The sequence below is a fragment of the Aphidius gifuensis genome, linkage group LG1 (assembly GCF_014905175.1).
Source record: "Aphidius gifuensis isolate YNYX2018 linkage group LG1, ASM1490517v1, whole genome shotgun sequence".
Classification (NCBI taxonomy): Eukaryota; Metazoa; Arthropoda; class Insecta; order Hymenoptera; family Braconidae; genus Aphidius; species Aphidius gifuensis.
In genome coordinates, this window is record NC_057788.1 from 5698078 (window position 1) to 5715028 (window position 16951).

At 27.7% G+C, this 16951-nt stretch overlaps 1 protein-coding gene across 1 annotated transcript; it reads right to left on the reverse strand.

The window, feature by feature from the left end:
* Window positions 1–5592: 5592 nt before the first annotated feature.
* Window positions 5593–16200, reverse strand: LOC122861201 (angiogenic factor with G patch and FHA domains 1). Its single transcript, XM_044165431.1, has 8 exons — window positions 15909–16200; window positions 15584–15817; window positions 15331–15501; window positions 14984–15134; window positions 14700–14857; window positions 14181–14623; window positions 14006–14105; window positions 5593–5777 (listed from the first exon to the last, which is right to left on the reverse strand). Exons 1-8 carry the CDS (start codon window positions 16098–16100, stop codon window positions 5640–5642), a joined length of 1587 nt encoding a protein of 528 aa, XP_044021366.1. The 5' UTR covers window positions 16101–16200; the 3' UTR covers window positions 5593–5639.
* Between the last annotated feature and the right edge of the window lie 751 nt (window positions 16201–16951).

The window sequence follows — 16951 nt, forward strand, 5'->3', positions numbered from 1 at the left end:
CGTTGTTGATGCTGCTGCTGATCATTCGTGATCCTCATCGTTTACCAAGACATCTCTTAGTTTGCAATATTATTAAGCACAAAAAATTGCAGACAAATACTCAAACGATCATCACATTGGATATGAGACTGTGATGTGAGGGAACGTGTTCGCGCGTGCACCGATTTAGGCGATCGCAGGAAGAGAACCGGATAAGGAGTGAGACCCCAACCACAAACATCAGGATCCGGTCCGCCTTCATTTTCAAAGTTGGTCATGCATATGGTCTCTCCCACCCCCCATTTTTTCCTCCCTCACTTACTTATATTATTATTATTTTTTTTTTTCAAATGCATCCACTGTACTTGCACAGCACAATAATGTTATATTGTCATGATCATTGTCAAGTCCCTCTGAATATTTTTGCAAGACAGTCTAATAGTGCTGTTACGTGAAAAAAAAAAAAAAAATGACATTTCCGTTGGTAAAATGTCTAGCTCGTTAATTATACATAAGAAATATGAAAATTAAATTAGTTAATTAGTTAGTTATTAACATTATTAAATAAAAAGAGTAAATTAATTTCTTTTTTTTTTAAATAAATCATAATGAATAAATGAATTGTTATTTTTCATTTTAATGAGATGAAAATACTATAATTAAATGAAATAATATTATTATTATTATCATTTTATAATACTCATATAATGAATATAAAAATAAACAAGTATCCATCGAATTTAATGTGTAGACATTGAGCACGTGCTTGGTTGTCCAATCTCCCAATCTCGCGTAACGAGACACAACGGAACTCTTTATAAGGAATTGCGCGAGTCCGTGATGTTTGCTTACTTGGTCTTGTCGCATCGTTGTTCGCGTGTATAAGAGCCAACTTAAGCGACAGTATATTATATTATGTAGGTATAGAAGAGAATAAGAATTAAAAGAAAAAAAAAAAATAAATAAATATAAATAAGCTAAACGAGATGCATGCATGCAGTAAGACTTAAGAGTGTACATACTATCTCAAAGGGGTTGCAACGAGTTGTGAAACAACAACAACAACAACAATGATAATAGTAATGACAACAATAACAACAACAACAACAGCGTGTGTGTCCCGACAATGTATATTTACTTGTGTGTGTTTTCATGAACATTTATACATCCCCATTTAATCTTTGCAACGTCGTCAACGCAAAATCATTTTGTTTATAATCGTGTATGTGCTTTTCGTGACGAACAAAACCAAGTTCTTCATATGTCTCTCTCATATCACAATCACAGCCTCACTCAACATAAAGTTGGTATCATTCACAAATCTCAAGTCACGCTCCCATCAACTTGGCTTATCCAGATGAACTTCACTTTAAATAATAAAAAAAAATATTTTTAATAAAAATAAAGTAAAATATCAACAGAAAATAAATTAAATTAAGCATTTATTTTTTAAAATTAAAAATATTAACATTATGCACAAATATAAGAAGATTGTGAAATTAAAGAAAATATATTATTTTTTTTTCTGTCTTTTTTTTTTTTGATATGTTTGAATTGAGCAATTTATAAGCAGATCTTATCATCTTTTTTTAAAATTTATTTTTTTTTTTCATTTTAAAACTATGATGTTTGTTTTAATGAAAATAATTTTTTTTTTAAATTTATTTTTATTATTTTATTTTTAAAAATTTGAAAATAAAGAAAATAAATTTAACTCATTTTGCATATATACATTTAACTTGCGGGTATATATATTTTCAAGCCAACAACGAATTACGGCCTCATCGTCCACGTTCTTTTGTATATATGTATATTTATTTATTGCGAATTTTTGTTGTTATTGTTGTTGTTACCTTCTGTCTACTGTTGTTTTTTGTTGTTGCTGTTGTACGGTGCACCAAAGTACTTTTATCCTTGCCTTTCCTTTCTCGTTAACGAGAGTATACGAGCATGGATAAAATGTCTGTACAATCGTTACATACCTCTCAAATCGTATATACTTTTTTCAAAAATTTTTTTTATTATATACATTTTACTTGTATCTGCACCAACTATAACCAAATGACACAATTATTTATCCCAACACAATATAACACAAATTTTAACCACCTCAAATCTCAATATGATACTCATAATTTCTAATTTTCATAACATTTATTGGTAAAAAAAAATCAAATACATATGTCTCATCAACTTCTTTATATTTGATATTTTTTTCATGTAAATTTTTCATAATAATGTCAAACATTTGTTTTTATATGAACTAGTTAAAAAATATGATGGCATTAAAATAAACTTTTTTTTTCTTTCTTAACAATTATTATTTCGTTTTTTAATTTTAAATTTTATGCAAAGTCGTAACGTCTCGTATGTGTAATTTAATTCTCGTCTGTACTGATATACAGCTAGAGAAATAAAAAAAAAAACCAAGTTGCATAGTGTTTGTGATTATAAAAGAATGAATAAATGAAAAATATGTTTGTGTTGATGTTGATGATGGTGGTGGTGATGTGGTAGCAAGTTGATTTGCGTGGTTGAGCATCGCTCGAGTCGGCATGATGTAAAGAAAAAAATGTAGTAGTTTTAAAATATGATGACATCTTTAATTTGTTGGTAAATAAATTGGCAAAATCATTATTAAACTAACACATATTTTCATCCCCAAAAATAATATAAACCTACAAATAAAAAGCAACAATTTATTATAATAATTTTAATTTATTGATAAACAAATTTAAATAAAACATAATTAAATTATTTTACTAAAATTTTCTTCATTTCTCTATATCATTGTTGTATTATTTTTTGGTATATATATATATCATTGAATTAGCCTTGAACATATGAAGATATAATAATAAAAGAAAGAAATAAAAATTTAAAGAGGATGGTGAATGTCATTGTAAGAAGAGTACACTTCTAGAACCCCTCCGAGTCATAGACTAATGATTCTGTCTGAGTGGGAGATTGAGCAGCTATGGTTAAGTTGGTTGGTTTGTTCATCAGAGGGATAAAAGTTAAAAACCTTGGCCCCAACTACAACAAGGATCATTGTCCCACCGCTACCAAGTACCACTCTAACAAGTACCTTTTGCTGACCATGTTATTTAATTTTTTTTTTCAGTATGTTTGTCACTGAAAAAGATTCAACATCAAAAGATAAACTTAATAAACTAAAACACAAAATGAAATTAATTAAAATTTATTTAAAAAATCATTATAAATATAAAATTACATAATTATTATAAAATATATTGAAGTATAAAGTCAAGTAAGCTGTATGTTTACCTTTTGTAAAAAAATATTTGCTTTAAATTTAAGTCTGGTTTAAATTTGTTGTTGTGATATCGTCACGCACGCACGTGGGTGGCTGCAGGGACAGATTTTTTATTTTTCTGAAGGGTTGACTTGGTTGCGGGGGGATCAAACGTCGGACGAAGGGTTGCATGGGATTCAACAGCCCCACTGAGTGGCTATTACGCACCCCTAGTACAGCGCAAGGGCAATTTGCTGTATTTACTATTCAGAATTACTGTTTTTTTTTTTTTTTTTGTTTTTATCTTCATCTTCTTACTCTTTTATTTTACTTTTTATAATTTTTTTTTTTTTTTCTATAAAGCTTGGTAATTATTCATCCATGTGAGTTTTATCTTGGATTCATGCTAATCAATAATATTTACATTTTTTTTTTTTTTTTTTCTATTCGTTGATAAGATGTCATGCGAGAATGTTTTTGAATGTTTGATATATATTAACATACAATGTTGTGATTACAATAAAATTCATGTGAAAAAAAAAAAAAAATAAATTGAATTTAAATAAAAATTAAAATTGCCACGTGGACCAAATGCGAGTGTATATAGAATTATATTATATTATGTTACCTATATAAGTTTGTCAAGTTTTGTTATGTCTGGCAATGATCAACAGACGATTGCATTCTTCATTTGAATTCTCATTCTGTCTCATTTTTCTCTCTTTTAAATTTTATTTAAATAAAAAATAAATATACTTTTTTAATTAATAAAAAAGCAAAAGTATATACTTAATAATTATCAAAATACCTGTGTTTAAATGTTTTTTAAAAATGTGTTTTTTTTTTTTAATTTACACATTGTCTGAAGTCAAACTATGCTCAGTTTCGAGTAACGATTCTTGGTATGAGCAATCTCGAGCTCTATAAAAACAGGAAGAACCACTTAGATTGGATTGTGCTTGATATGTATTTTTTTTTTCGTTGATATATAAACTTAACGGAAGTAGACAAATTTGTCTGGCTATTGTCTGGTCAATGTTGACATTATCTATTGGCAATAAAAAAAAAAAATAAATACATGCATGAAAATAAATAATCAAGTTAAAAAAAAAAAAAGAAACAATAAAAGAAAAAAAAATTAATCGTTGATAATTACAGTTGATGTATCATCAGACATTATTTTGTACTTTTAAAAAAATTTTGTTCGACTTAATGTGAGCCAAGTTGGCGCTAACAAATGAGCCTCATTTGTCCTCTGTCAGATAATTTTTGGCCCCTTTTACTAGGAAGACCCAAGAGGCCCCCACGTCTGGCCTTGGTGCACTTCTGATACTTTATGCTTTCACTGAAACATCAAAATCTTCTTTATTACTTTTTTATTTTTCTGATGAATAAAAATATTTCAAAAAAATATATATATATTTTTTTTTCTTCAATTTTATTATTATTTTTTTCTTTTGTAATAAAAATGGAAACTTACATGATATCTGAATTTTTGACTTTCACGATTACACGTGATTCTTTTATTAGCTGTTTATAAAATTTGCAATATTGGTATGCGCAAAAAAAAAAAAAAAATAACAGAAAGAGAAATGCGAACAAGTCTGACTAATTTTCAGTTGGTCAACGATAAAAAATCAATTTTATACTGGCTAATAGCAGTCCTAAAAAACAAAAAAAATAAAATAAAATAAATAAAGGGAAAGATACTCACTGTATTGGTGGAAAAAAAAATAATTTTTTTTTTTTTTTCAAATAAAAAGAAAACGAATAAACACTCCAGGTTCTAATGTTGTGTGTGGATTTTATGGGATTATAAAATTGATATTGTTTTGCGATGACTGCGTCCCTAGAGTAAAAACAAAAATAAATAAAAAATTATACTTTTTTTTTTGTGATTTCTTGTCTTTACTTTTGCCAAGTAGTGAAAGACAGGTTTTGCCAAACCATTCTAAATTCAGCTTGAATAATAAAATTTAATTTTAAAAACTTCTATACATTTTTTTTTATTTTTTGCACTGTTAAATATTACAGATTAAATATATAAATCAATTTATTTTTAATTAAAATAAATAAATAAAAAAAATTTCATGAAAATATAAACTGAAAAATATTTAAATTTAAAAGAATAAATTGAGGTCTTTGCCCTGTGCTTCAAGCTTTAATTTTATAAACATATCGTAGCCAGTTGAGTGATCTAAAACATGACCTTTAATTTATCCTAATATTTCAATTAACTTTCCACATACAAATTTTTTTTTATTCATGATTTATTCTTGTATACCAATTTCATTTGTAATTTAATTCACAATTTAAAAATAATAATAATTATTTATTATTATAAATTAATTTCATTGTAAAGCGATGTGTTGTAAATAAATTTTTTTCTAAAATAAAATCATAATTACGATAATACATCGTATCTTTCACGTGTTTTACGTAAAATATTTTTTTTCTTTTTCATTTTTGGATCATCAATTTCACTGTATTCCACTGTTGATGCACCAAGACCAATTTTGCTATTATTACCCATCAATGGTACCTGAAATAAAAAATAAATTAATACATACATATTTAAATATAAACAAAGATTTTTAATAATTATTTCATGTTAATTGGCTTGAGGCAATATACGACTCATTGACGAGTAGAGTGACTATATAGTTTTGCATTGCTCAAGTGGATTAATAATATGAAATGGAGAAAGGAGAGAGGCAAATACACACTTGGCGACCGTGAAAAACTCAAAAGTCCCCGTCACATTCGTAGACACGTTCGTTGGCCAATTATTACCATGAAGAAATAATAATAAAAAAACAATATTTGCATTCCACCACCTCACGAAATGTCTATTGTTCACGAGCATGAATAAATTCATCAGAGTGGTCTCGTCGTATTTATGTATATATATAAATATGAGATTGTGTATAGTATATACGATGGCTCTTTGGATTTTGTCATGGGACCTGACTAGACGTACGTACAGACAGACAGACAGACAGACACTCGAAAGTCAAATCAAAGAAAAATTAACAACATGGATATATATTTATATTTTAAATATAATATATTATTTAGATTTAAATTTTTTTCATTTAAATTAATAAATTTATATTTACATCTTAATGATAATTAGAAATTAGTAAGTAAATTATTTAAATTTCATTTGGGTCATTCTGTCTCATGGGTTTGAAAGAACACTAGACATCAAGCTAAAAAAGAAAATCTTAACTGTATTTAGGACAAGTGGACAGAACCCTAAAAGTAGCCTCAACACCCTGTATATATATATGTAAATGAGGTCTTCGCCAGACTCTGTCAGACACTTGAAGCAAAAAATAGAAAAATATAAAGTTTAAAAAAAAAAAAATATAACAACGTAAAAGATAGCAAAAGAAATGAGTACAAGAGTGAGCTTTTTAAAGAGCACACAACCAAGTGTACTTGAAAACTTTTGATCCAGTGTAATCATGAATTTATCTGGTTTTTTTTTTTTTTCTATTTTTTCATATCTTTTTGATAGTCATGATGGTGGTGTTGTTGTTGTTGTTGTTGTTGTTGTTGTTGTTGTTGTTAATATATATATTTTTTTTCTTAAAGTGTAACTTGATTTTCATGATTTTATATTTGACTTTATTATTTGTTTTTTTGTTTTTTGGTGCTTGTTCCTTTTTTGGGATGACAAAAAAGTAGCCCTCACTCTCGATATATGCGTCTAGACTGCGTAACGGCCTTTTCATTGACAACTATACGACAGTGAGTCACTCGAAGGCAGGATCGTTGATTTGATGAGACTCGTCCTGGTGTGTATGTGATTCGTTTTTTATTTTTATTCATCTTGCTCTTACTCTCTTCTCTTAATGCTGTCTTGCGAAAAAAAAAAAAAAAAAAAAGATAGTTTTTTGTTTATTTCAATGATGGTATATTCAGTTTTATTTCGTTTTTTATTTTTATTTCGACTAGCTCGATGAGCAACGTGACCTAAAAAAAAATTCACAAAAAATTGAGATTGTAAACAATACATTATGAATTTTTTTTAAAAAACCTTTTTTTTTTTTCTTTTGAATTGGGTTATAAAGTTCATTGATTTTTTAAATTCACTTGAAGAGATAAATAAAAAAAACTGGAAGCTTGTAACCTTCTACTTTCAATAAAATGATAATATAAAAAAAAAAAATTAATTTTTATGTACACAAGCACTTAAAAAAAGCATTGAATAAAATAAAAATAAATGAAAGTTAATAAATCAATTTTTACTAAAATTTATATTTTTTAAAATATATATAAATAAATAAAATTGCTTGTAAAGATAAAGTTTAAAGAAAAAAATAAAACATTAAAAGTAATAAAAAAAAAAAAAATGCAAGTAATGAAGTTTTTCATTATGGTAAAATAACGGGAAAAACAGGATTCAAAGTCGTAAAAGCTCAAGTAAAATTTACGAATTTTAACACGTCAATTTTTGAGTTAAAAAAAACAAAAAAATATCTAATCAAATTAAAATATAATAATAAGATAAAGAGAAAAAAATTCCACTGTGATAAAAATTTAAATTTATTTAAAACTACGAGACTAAAAATAATTCATGTAAACAAATATACCCAGAGAAAGTTGTTATTTGTATTTTTAATTTATTCGATCATCTACTGAATAATGTAATGCGAATTCTTGTAAGTCTGTTCATAGAATAGTTAATAAAAGAAAATGATGGAAAAATTAAAAGAGGAATTAAAATAAATAAGTGATAATATAAAGAATAAAAAAAAAAAAAAAAATGACTGGACCATCAATAATGACCGGTAGCCTCGTTAATGTTGAAGAGTGTCTGGCGTGTAATTTTCGAATCGGAGCGACCCAGATATACTGTGCCAGACAACGAAGGAGGAAATGTCTGACAGAGACGAACAAATAGATTTTAATGAATGCCCACCCGCGGGATATAGTCGAGACCGTTACGTAGTCGAAGCATTCATGCAATATTTCATAGTATCCATATGCAGAGTCGAGTTTGTGCCGGGAGGTCTGGGTGGATATTTTGTTACTAGAAGAGAATTTAGAGAGAAGAAAAAAAAAAAAAAGAAGAAAGAAACGTGACAAGAGTCAGCCCAGACACTATACATATATAATATTGTTTCTATCAATTTATCTATATAATATTATCTATGTGTTGTGTCTACATGCGGGAATCGAGGCATTGATGAGGGTGGAAAATGGGCAAATAGGCCAGGATGGCTAGACGATGGAGGCAATGCACCGCGATTAACCACACACTTCACTTTAACAATATATAACTATTATTAGCTATTTTATTTTCATTTTTTTCCTTTCTTTTTAATTTAATTTACCTCATTTTATTTATAACATCAGACTTGATTTTTTTTATTTTTTTTGTTTATACCTGTACATCAATAAGACAATAACTCTCATTATATTAGCATCTTTATATTGTATTAATTATTTTATTTTCTATTGTCTTGTTTATCAATCAATTTTTCATTATTTTATCATTCAATTGAATATGTGTCTAGAAAATATCAGAGACATTTATAATATACAATGAGGGATGTTGATGGTAATGATGACAGACTATAATATACCAGACAACTTGTGCCAGTTGAAATGTTTGTCCTTGTTTTAAAACATAGATGCATATTCAATTTTAGCGAGGATACTATATACACGTGTTTTAATTTACCGGTGAAACTAAGTTGTTTTAACCGACGAAAGTCTCAATGTCGCCAGACACAAATATAAAAAAAAAATATATATATTATGAAACTTGATGATAATTAAACATATGAATAATATAGAATATTGAAAGCATTTTAATGTTAATTATTAAATAAATAAATTTTAAATAAGCTGATTAATTTATTATTAAATTTTTTTTTTGATTAAAAAATATTGATTATTTAATTATTTTTTTTTTTTTCAAAAGTTAAAAATAATCACAGACGATTGTATTGTAAATAATAAAAAATAATAATTGATAAATGAAAAAAATTAAAATTGAATTTGTTATATCAATAAAACAACACAGTTGTCTCGGGGCCACAAATATATATGTGCAAACGACTATTTGCATGGCATTAATTTGTATTTGGCCGTCTAGACACTGGAACCACTCTACCAACTTGCAATGTATTAAACTAGATGAAGGGAATAGACGAGAGCAGTAAACAGAGTTTATACAAAGTGAGAAAGATATACAGGATACAGTACAACACACAGTAGTAGTAGCTGTATGATAATTTTAGTGATGGATGTAACAGTCTACAAAACCATATGTATATGCATAATATATATATATAGCATTGGTTGGTTGAATTCAATGGCGTTATGTACTTGAGTAAAACCATCAATCTATCTCACTCACATTGCAAACAACTCTCTCTCTCTCTCTCTTTCTCTGTATGTATATATATACATGTTAACTCAAATTCTATAGATTCAGTACTATATACCAGCATCACACGAAAGCACCAAAAACCAGTACTTGAGATACAAAGACAGACAAAGAGAGAGAGAGAGCAAGACCAAGAGCAAGTGAGAAAATACAAGTGTGCAATGTTATATGTAGACAAGCATCTCTGGTGTATTTACCCAGACGTAAACCGTCTGGCGGTGATAGGGCAAGCCAATCCAATGCTTACCAACAACTTTCCCACATATCCATCCAACCAATCCATCAACAAGAATATCAACAATCCAACCAGTAATACATCAACAACTATAATCTTTTAATCTAGACTATGTTTTAACTAATTCAACAATCATTTTTTTTTTTTTTTTTTAACTTGTATTGTTGCATCAACAACAACAACAACAATAGCAACAACAACTGATAATTATACTAAGATAAAAATGATTTTTCTATATTGCTATTATTATTTATTTTTTTGTTTTGGTAAGGTCAAGATAATTCAGTAGCTCTTTTTTCCCTCTTGGAGTATAGCTGTATAGATAAAGCGTATACAAGGTAAAAGAGCAAAATAATAATAATATATTTAAAAAATGTTGAGAAATGAAACAGATGAGAATGCGTTAGAGATGTGGATAATGGAATATATGCAGGTTTAAAACAACTCGTGCTTGAGACAACTAATCTGTGGTTGCATACTGAATATATGCTGTCCTTATATACAAAAACAATGTTACTCGCTCAATTTTGGTCTCTTTTACTGTCGACAAATTTTTTTTTTTTTTTTTCTCTTGATGTTTTTGCACAACACATCAAAAGATCTTTACAGACATACTGCTGAGATTAACGAAGAAAAGTTTCTGCTGTTGTTGTTATTGTTGTTTTTGTTGTTGATGATGCTCATGGTTTGATGATGCTGGTGTACCACTTGGTAATAAACAAAAAAAACTTTGTGAAAAATGAAGATGATAAAAAGGAAAAAAAAAGAAGAAGCTCATGCATATACATCCAAGTTGGCTTACGTTTTACTCTTACACCATGAATAGATTCATGTTTATATATATATGATGAATATGTATGTATAAGTATGGCTGGTTATTTAAAGTATATAGTATACGTAGAAGAACAGACGGAGGTTAATGCGAAACAACATTGCCGCAAGTCTCGCCGCAGGTGGGACCACGTTGCGCAGACACGCTTTAACCCTTTCCACACTGACGACGATGAAGACGATCTTTCTCTCTTGGCCATGGTAATCTTCTCGCTACCCATGGTTAGTCAGCGCACCAGTGTCTAGACGGTGGGGGATTTGTGTTGGATTTATTTGTGACTCTGAGTTCCCACCTGTTGCCTCCCACATCCCCCGTCTGATATCCAACAGATCCCGCCAACTAAATACCCAGCTGAATTTTCATTCCTCTTTTTTTTTATTTTAAAAACCTCTTCTCCTCTTCTTCCTCCGTCGTCATCACCGCCATTGCCTCTTTCGACTGAAGCTTCTTTTTTATTTTTTTACTTTTCTCCCATTTTCGTTTTTTTTTTTTTTTTTTCGTCTCATTTTACTTTCATCTCCACCTTCTTTTTTGGAATCAATTTATATATATAAATTTTTTTTTTTTCTTTTTCTTTTCCAGCTTTGTTTGATGATGGTAAATTCTTCTTGAGTTTTGGGAGTATCTTTAGATTCTTAAACTTATGATCCTCATTTAAAAACATTCGACATACTTTGATGATTTCGATTTGAAAAAAATTTTAATTGGGTACGTTGCTTCTACAAGATTTTTATTTTTTTATTATTATTTTTGTTTTCTTTGAGTTTTATTTGAGTTTGGAGAACCAGATGTCCTTTCAGTAATTGAAATTCAAACACATTAATATACCTTTTGCTTTTTTTTTTGTTATTTTATTCAAGTTGCAAGTTGGCATAAAAGGGCCAAGAGAAATATCCAAGGTGGTAAATTGTGTTCTTCTCTTAGGTGGTAATAAACTAACATTGTAAAACCAACGAAACGTTGAAACTATTAAAGTGACATTGTTGAATAAAGCACAGTATATATATATGAAATTGTTTCAACAAATGGTAAAGTTGAAATAATAAAAAATGTTGTTAAATAAGGTTCAGTTGAATTAATCAATTTGAGTGTTTGAATATATATTACCTAGACAATGCATTACATCACCACCAACATCAAATTTTCACTGGGTTTCTCAGTGAAACAATTTAATTTTATTTCATAGTAATATATCCATCAAACGAAATTCAAGCATCTCGTTGATGCAGTATTTTACGATTTACCATTTACAATTTACTCAATAATAATAATTTTAATACGAATGCAAAATTACTTGGTAGCTCAATCAATGCTTACTTGAAATTGTAAGCAACTAAAACTTGTTACCAGTCTCTATTAACTCCGATATAATATAGTCTATGAAAATAGTAATTTAAAAATGAAAAAATAAATTTAAATCAATTAAAATACAACAACTTAAATATATAATTTTTTAAAAGCTAATATTATTTATAAATTATAATTAATCTCAATTTATTATCAAGATAAGAATTTTTTTTAAATTAATCAACAAATATATATTCATTTATCTGTGTCTTGTATTAAAATGCAGCTGTATAAATGCGCACAGAAGCCTCGGGGATTTACCATTCTACCTGTAGTAATTGCAAGTCTCACAGGGCCATTTCGTATTTTTATATTGTATATACACTTGTATTAAACTAACCAACCAGCCCCAACAACAATCATATACAACAAGAAATTAAATAAATGGAGATGCCTCAGTGTCGGTCATTTCCACAGCTATCTGTCTCTCCTTTTCTACATAACAAACTCACCACCAAGACCACCACCATCACCACCACTACTACTACTAATATCACCACCCAACCATCAAGAAAGAGAACTAAAAATTGATGCAATCCTGTGGAAATCGCTTGCAGGTAAATTCATCAACCTGCAAGGAGAAGAGATCAAAGTACTTGCTAGGGCGTTTGCTCTGGTTGGTCTTCTTGAACGGACGTTCGTAATGTCTTTCGTCCGGTCGACCAATATATTTTTTTTTTTTTCATTTATTTATTTATTATTTCTTGCTATTTTTATTATTATATTTTTTTCTTAACCCCGTTTTTTTTTCTTTTTTAAATGTAGCCAAGTGGAAAGATTTAAAAAAAAAAATAATGAAAAATTCGACTAGAATAAGCTGATCATTGTCAAGATGAAAAAAAAAAAATGTTTTAAATATTTGGTAGATTTGTATTAATTAAAAAGATTAATTATATGACAAATAATATTGTAATTTATTATTTTTTATACCTTCTTTTTTTTTGTTTATTTAAATTTTGGATTTTATTTTTGATATTCTGATCATGAATTTCAACAGGCTTGGCCTCGTTATCATACAAATGTTTGTCTGTCGTTTTGCCAAGACTCAAGAGAAGACAAAATAGATTAGCCACAAAAAATTGTAACTTGTTTGGTCAAAAGTCTTAATGAACCATGTTATTTTATTTTTTATTTAATCATATTATATTTTTATTTATATCAAATTTTTTTTTTCTTCTTAAATTGACCAGTTTTCTTGCTTTTTTTTTTTTCATCACTAAATTTTTTTTTCGACAATCAAATATTCATTATCATTATTTATTTTTTTAATTTTAAATTTATCTTTGATCTTCGTGCTTAAACTTCTTTTTCTGTACATCATCAACTTCAATTTATTTCTTTATTTTTCGTTTATCTTGATGTTACGGTTGAGCAAAATTCCGATAGAATAAGTGAAACAATAAAAAAAGAAAAAAAAAAACAACTAAAGAAAAGATGATAAAAAAAAAAAAAAATTGAGGGAGGTTTCTTACTTGATTATAGACATTGAGTCTAAGCTATGGAGAACCAGGATTCACGCTAACCAGGACTTTGATCATCTTCGTTTTTCTGCGGAAGACTCAAGAAAACTTGTTGCGTCACGGAAGCCACAGTTAAATAAATAAAAAAATTCAACCATATTTGTATCACTTTGATGTGAATATAAAAATAATGATAAAAAGAAGAAAAAAAATCAACTTGATATGATCGCTTGAATGTACAAATTATGATATACAATCGGAAATTGAGATCAAACACGCAAGGACAATTTTATACATTATTATATTATTTTACAGTCACCCCTTTCTTTTTTTTTTTTTTTTGCTTATTCTGTCATCGAGTTACGAGAAAAATGAATTCGCAGATGTAATTTAAATTTATGATCAGGTTAATCATTTTTGTTTTTTCTTCCCAGGACATTTTTAAATTTTATTTCATGTGAAGTAAAAAATTATTTATTAAAATACTTACAGGCTCTGTTCTTCCATCGTTATTTTTTCCCAGTGATTGACCCTCATTCCAGCCCATTTTTGATAATAACTTAAAGCCCTTGTTGTCTTTTGCAATAGATCTGAATAAAATAAAAAATTATATGCTAATATTATCAATTTAAAAATAGTTCATTTAATATAAAATAAATACTAACGTATCAACAGAGCTTTGTTGTGTCTTGGCATATTGATTTGATGAACCAACAATTTCTTTTCTTGCTTGTGCTCTGTCCTGATAACCACTTGCAACTGTACTTGCTGCAATTGTATTATCTTTTTCAACTCCAAATTTTTGTTTTAATCTTCTCAATTCAGATTTATGTTGAACTTGTTTTGTGACTGAATTATTTTCAATGATATTATGCTGTTGGATAAGACCAGGTTCACAATGTCCACATGTATCATGACCAGTATGAATATGACATAATAATTTTGTACTTCCAACTTGCACAATTGAACCATGAGATACTTCAAATGGCTCAGATTCTTGTTTTGCAACTGACAAACGTTTGTTATTTAAATAGGTACCATTTCTTGAACCCATATCAATTAATTCATACAGTTTCTTCAACTCATCATATTGAAATTTTGCATGATGCTAAAAAATAATTTAAACATTTAAAATATTATATTAAAAATAAGAAAGAAAATTTTAATTATTCAAACTTTAATACCTTGCTTATATTTATATCTTGAATTAGAACTGAATGATCACCTTCACGTCCAATTGTACCACCAGTATATGTTACAACAAAAAGTGTTCCTATTTTTAATTTTGGTATACTTGTTTCTTTGACAATTATCCTCATACACGGTGGATAAGCTTTTGGATCTGAAAAATAAATTCAAATATTAAAAATCATTAAAAATAACATGTGTTATTTAGCATTGTTTTTTTGTTTTGATAAAATTAATTAAATAACAAATTTAAAAATTAGCTTTTCCTGGATTTAATAACCTTTTTCATTTTCAATTTCATTGTCACTATTTGATGATGAATTATCATCTGATGATTCACTGCTGTCACTTGTTGTACAAAGTCCTTCCTCTGGTTCTCCATCAGTACCATTGTCATCTTCATCATCACAGTGTTTTCGTTTAGCATCATCCTACAATACAGAGATATATGTCCATATTAAATTGCATTAGGCTAATTACCTGAATAATGCTGCCTGAATCTTTCAATATTTATGTTTGAAAGGCCGGCTATTAACTCATGTATCTCATCCGAAACCTGAAAATCATAAAGACCATTTGTTTCTTTTTTTTATCAATCTTTTAATAAAAATATTTTTTTATATCAACCTTATTTGCCGTTTTGGCTTTTCTTTTTTTTCGCTTTTCTTCTTTATTTTGATTCTCCAATTTTTCCACATTCTGCTCCTGAGTTGTTTGACTGTGAAATTCATAGGTCTTGGTTTGTTCATTGTAACAATAATACGTGCCAGTATTTCCATCGTAGTACAATCCTTGTGTCTAAAAATTATTCAACATAAAATTATTATAAATTATAATATCTTTTTTAAATCGAAAAAATAATAATATTTAATTTACATACTGAGTCATAGTAATAGCCACTATTGTAATCATAATATAGTCCAGATGTTTCTTCAAAAACAAAACCAGAATGTTGTAGTGCAGTTTCAGCAACTTGTTTAACTTGTTCAGTGATACTTGCTGAATTTTCACAATTAATATCCCATTCAGTTGATGATTTTACATCTTCAGTTTGAATTGATTTATCAGACAATTCTTTTGATTGATTTTTAACATCTTCTCTAGCATTTTTTTTCTAAATTAACATAAACATTTAATCATTATTATCATTATTACTCATATTTTTATTGATCATTACATGTAAATGTGATTTATGATTTATTTACCTGATTATTTAATTTATTTCTTAACTTGTTAATTTTTTTATTTTGCCATTTAAAATGTTTTTTGACTTTTGTTAAAAAATCTCTGACATTTGGATATGGATAGTCCATCAAAATATCATCAAAATCTTTGCTAAATTTTAATTCAAAACTTTCGTCATCACTGTCAACACTGGAATCACAATCTTCTGTCATATTTTTTTAGATTAATTAAAAAATCAGTTGTCAATTAAAATTATTTATAAGTAAATAAAACAAAAATTAAAAACATTTAACCACAATGATTCATCACCATATTTATGTATTTATTTATTTATAGTGTGTATTGTGTAACTTGCGCATGTGCAAAAAAAAAAACATAAGATTTCACAAAATGGTCGCTAGATTAGCCGTGGCAGCAGTTGCCGGCACTATTTTCAGTCGTATTTTTTAACGGTTTTCAAATTTCTCGTGTACATGCTCGTGATGCTCGTAAACTCCAAAATACAAGTTGTTTTTATTAAAAATAATTAAAAGTGTCATGCAGTTTTATCTCATAATCATTGATAATAAATAAGCAATTAATTTAAGTGATAAATAATACAAAAATAATGTGAAAAGTGAGTGTTGTGAGTGTTGTGCTTTTTTCTTCCCGGTGTAACAGTGAAAAAAAAATTAACAAGAAAATAAAAAGTGTTCAGTGACTTCTTGGTGATGATATTGATGATGAAGATGATGATTGTCCAGTTGATTTATCCAGGTGTCAAGGTATGTCAACAGAATATTATTAATTTTTTATATTATTTGTCAATAAATATTGAGTCACAAGGACAAAAATTCTACGACAATTGTCCTCGATTTATCAACAATACTAAATATTGTTGTATAAAAAAAATTATATAAAATTATTATTTAATGTCGTATTATTATACTTGAATTATTTTTTATGGTCTTTTGATATTATTCATTTGTCTCCAATTTATTTTCAACAATGTCCATTTTTATTTTTACACCATTTTTTTTTTTTTTTTTTTTTTTGCTGAATTTTTTTTTTTATTCATCCCCAC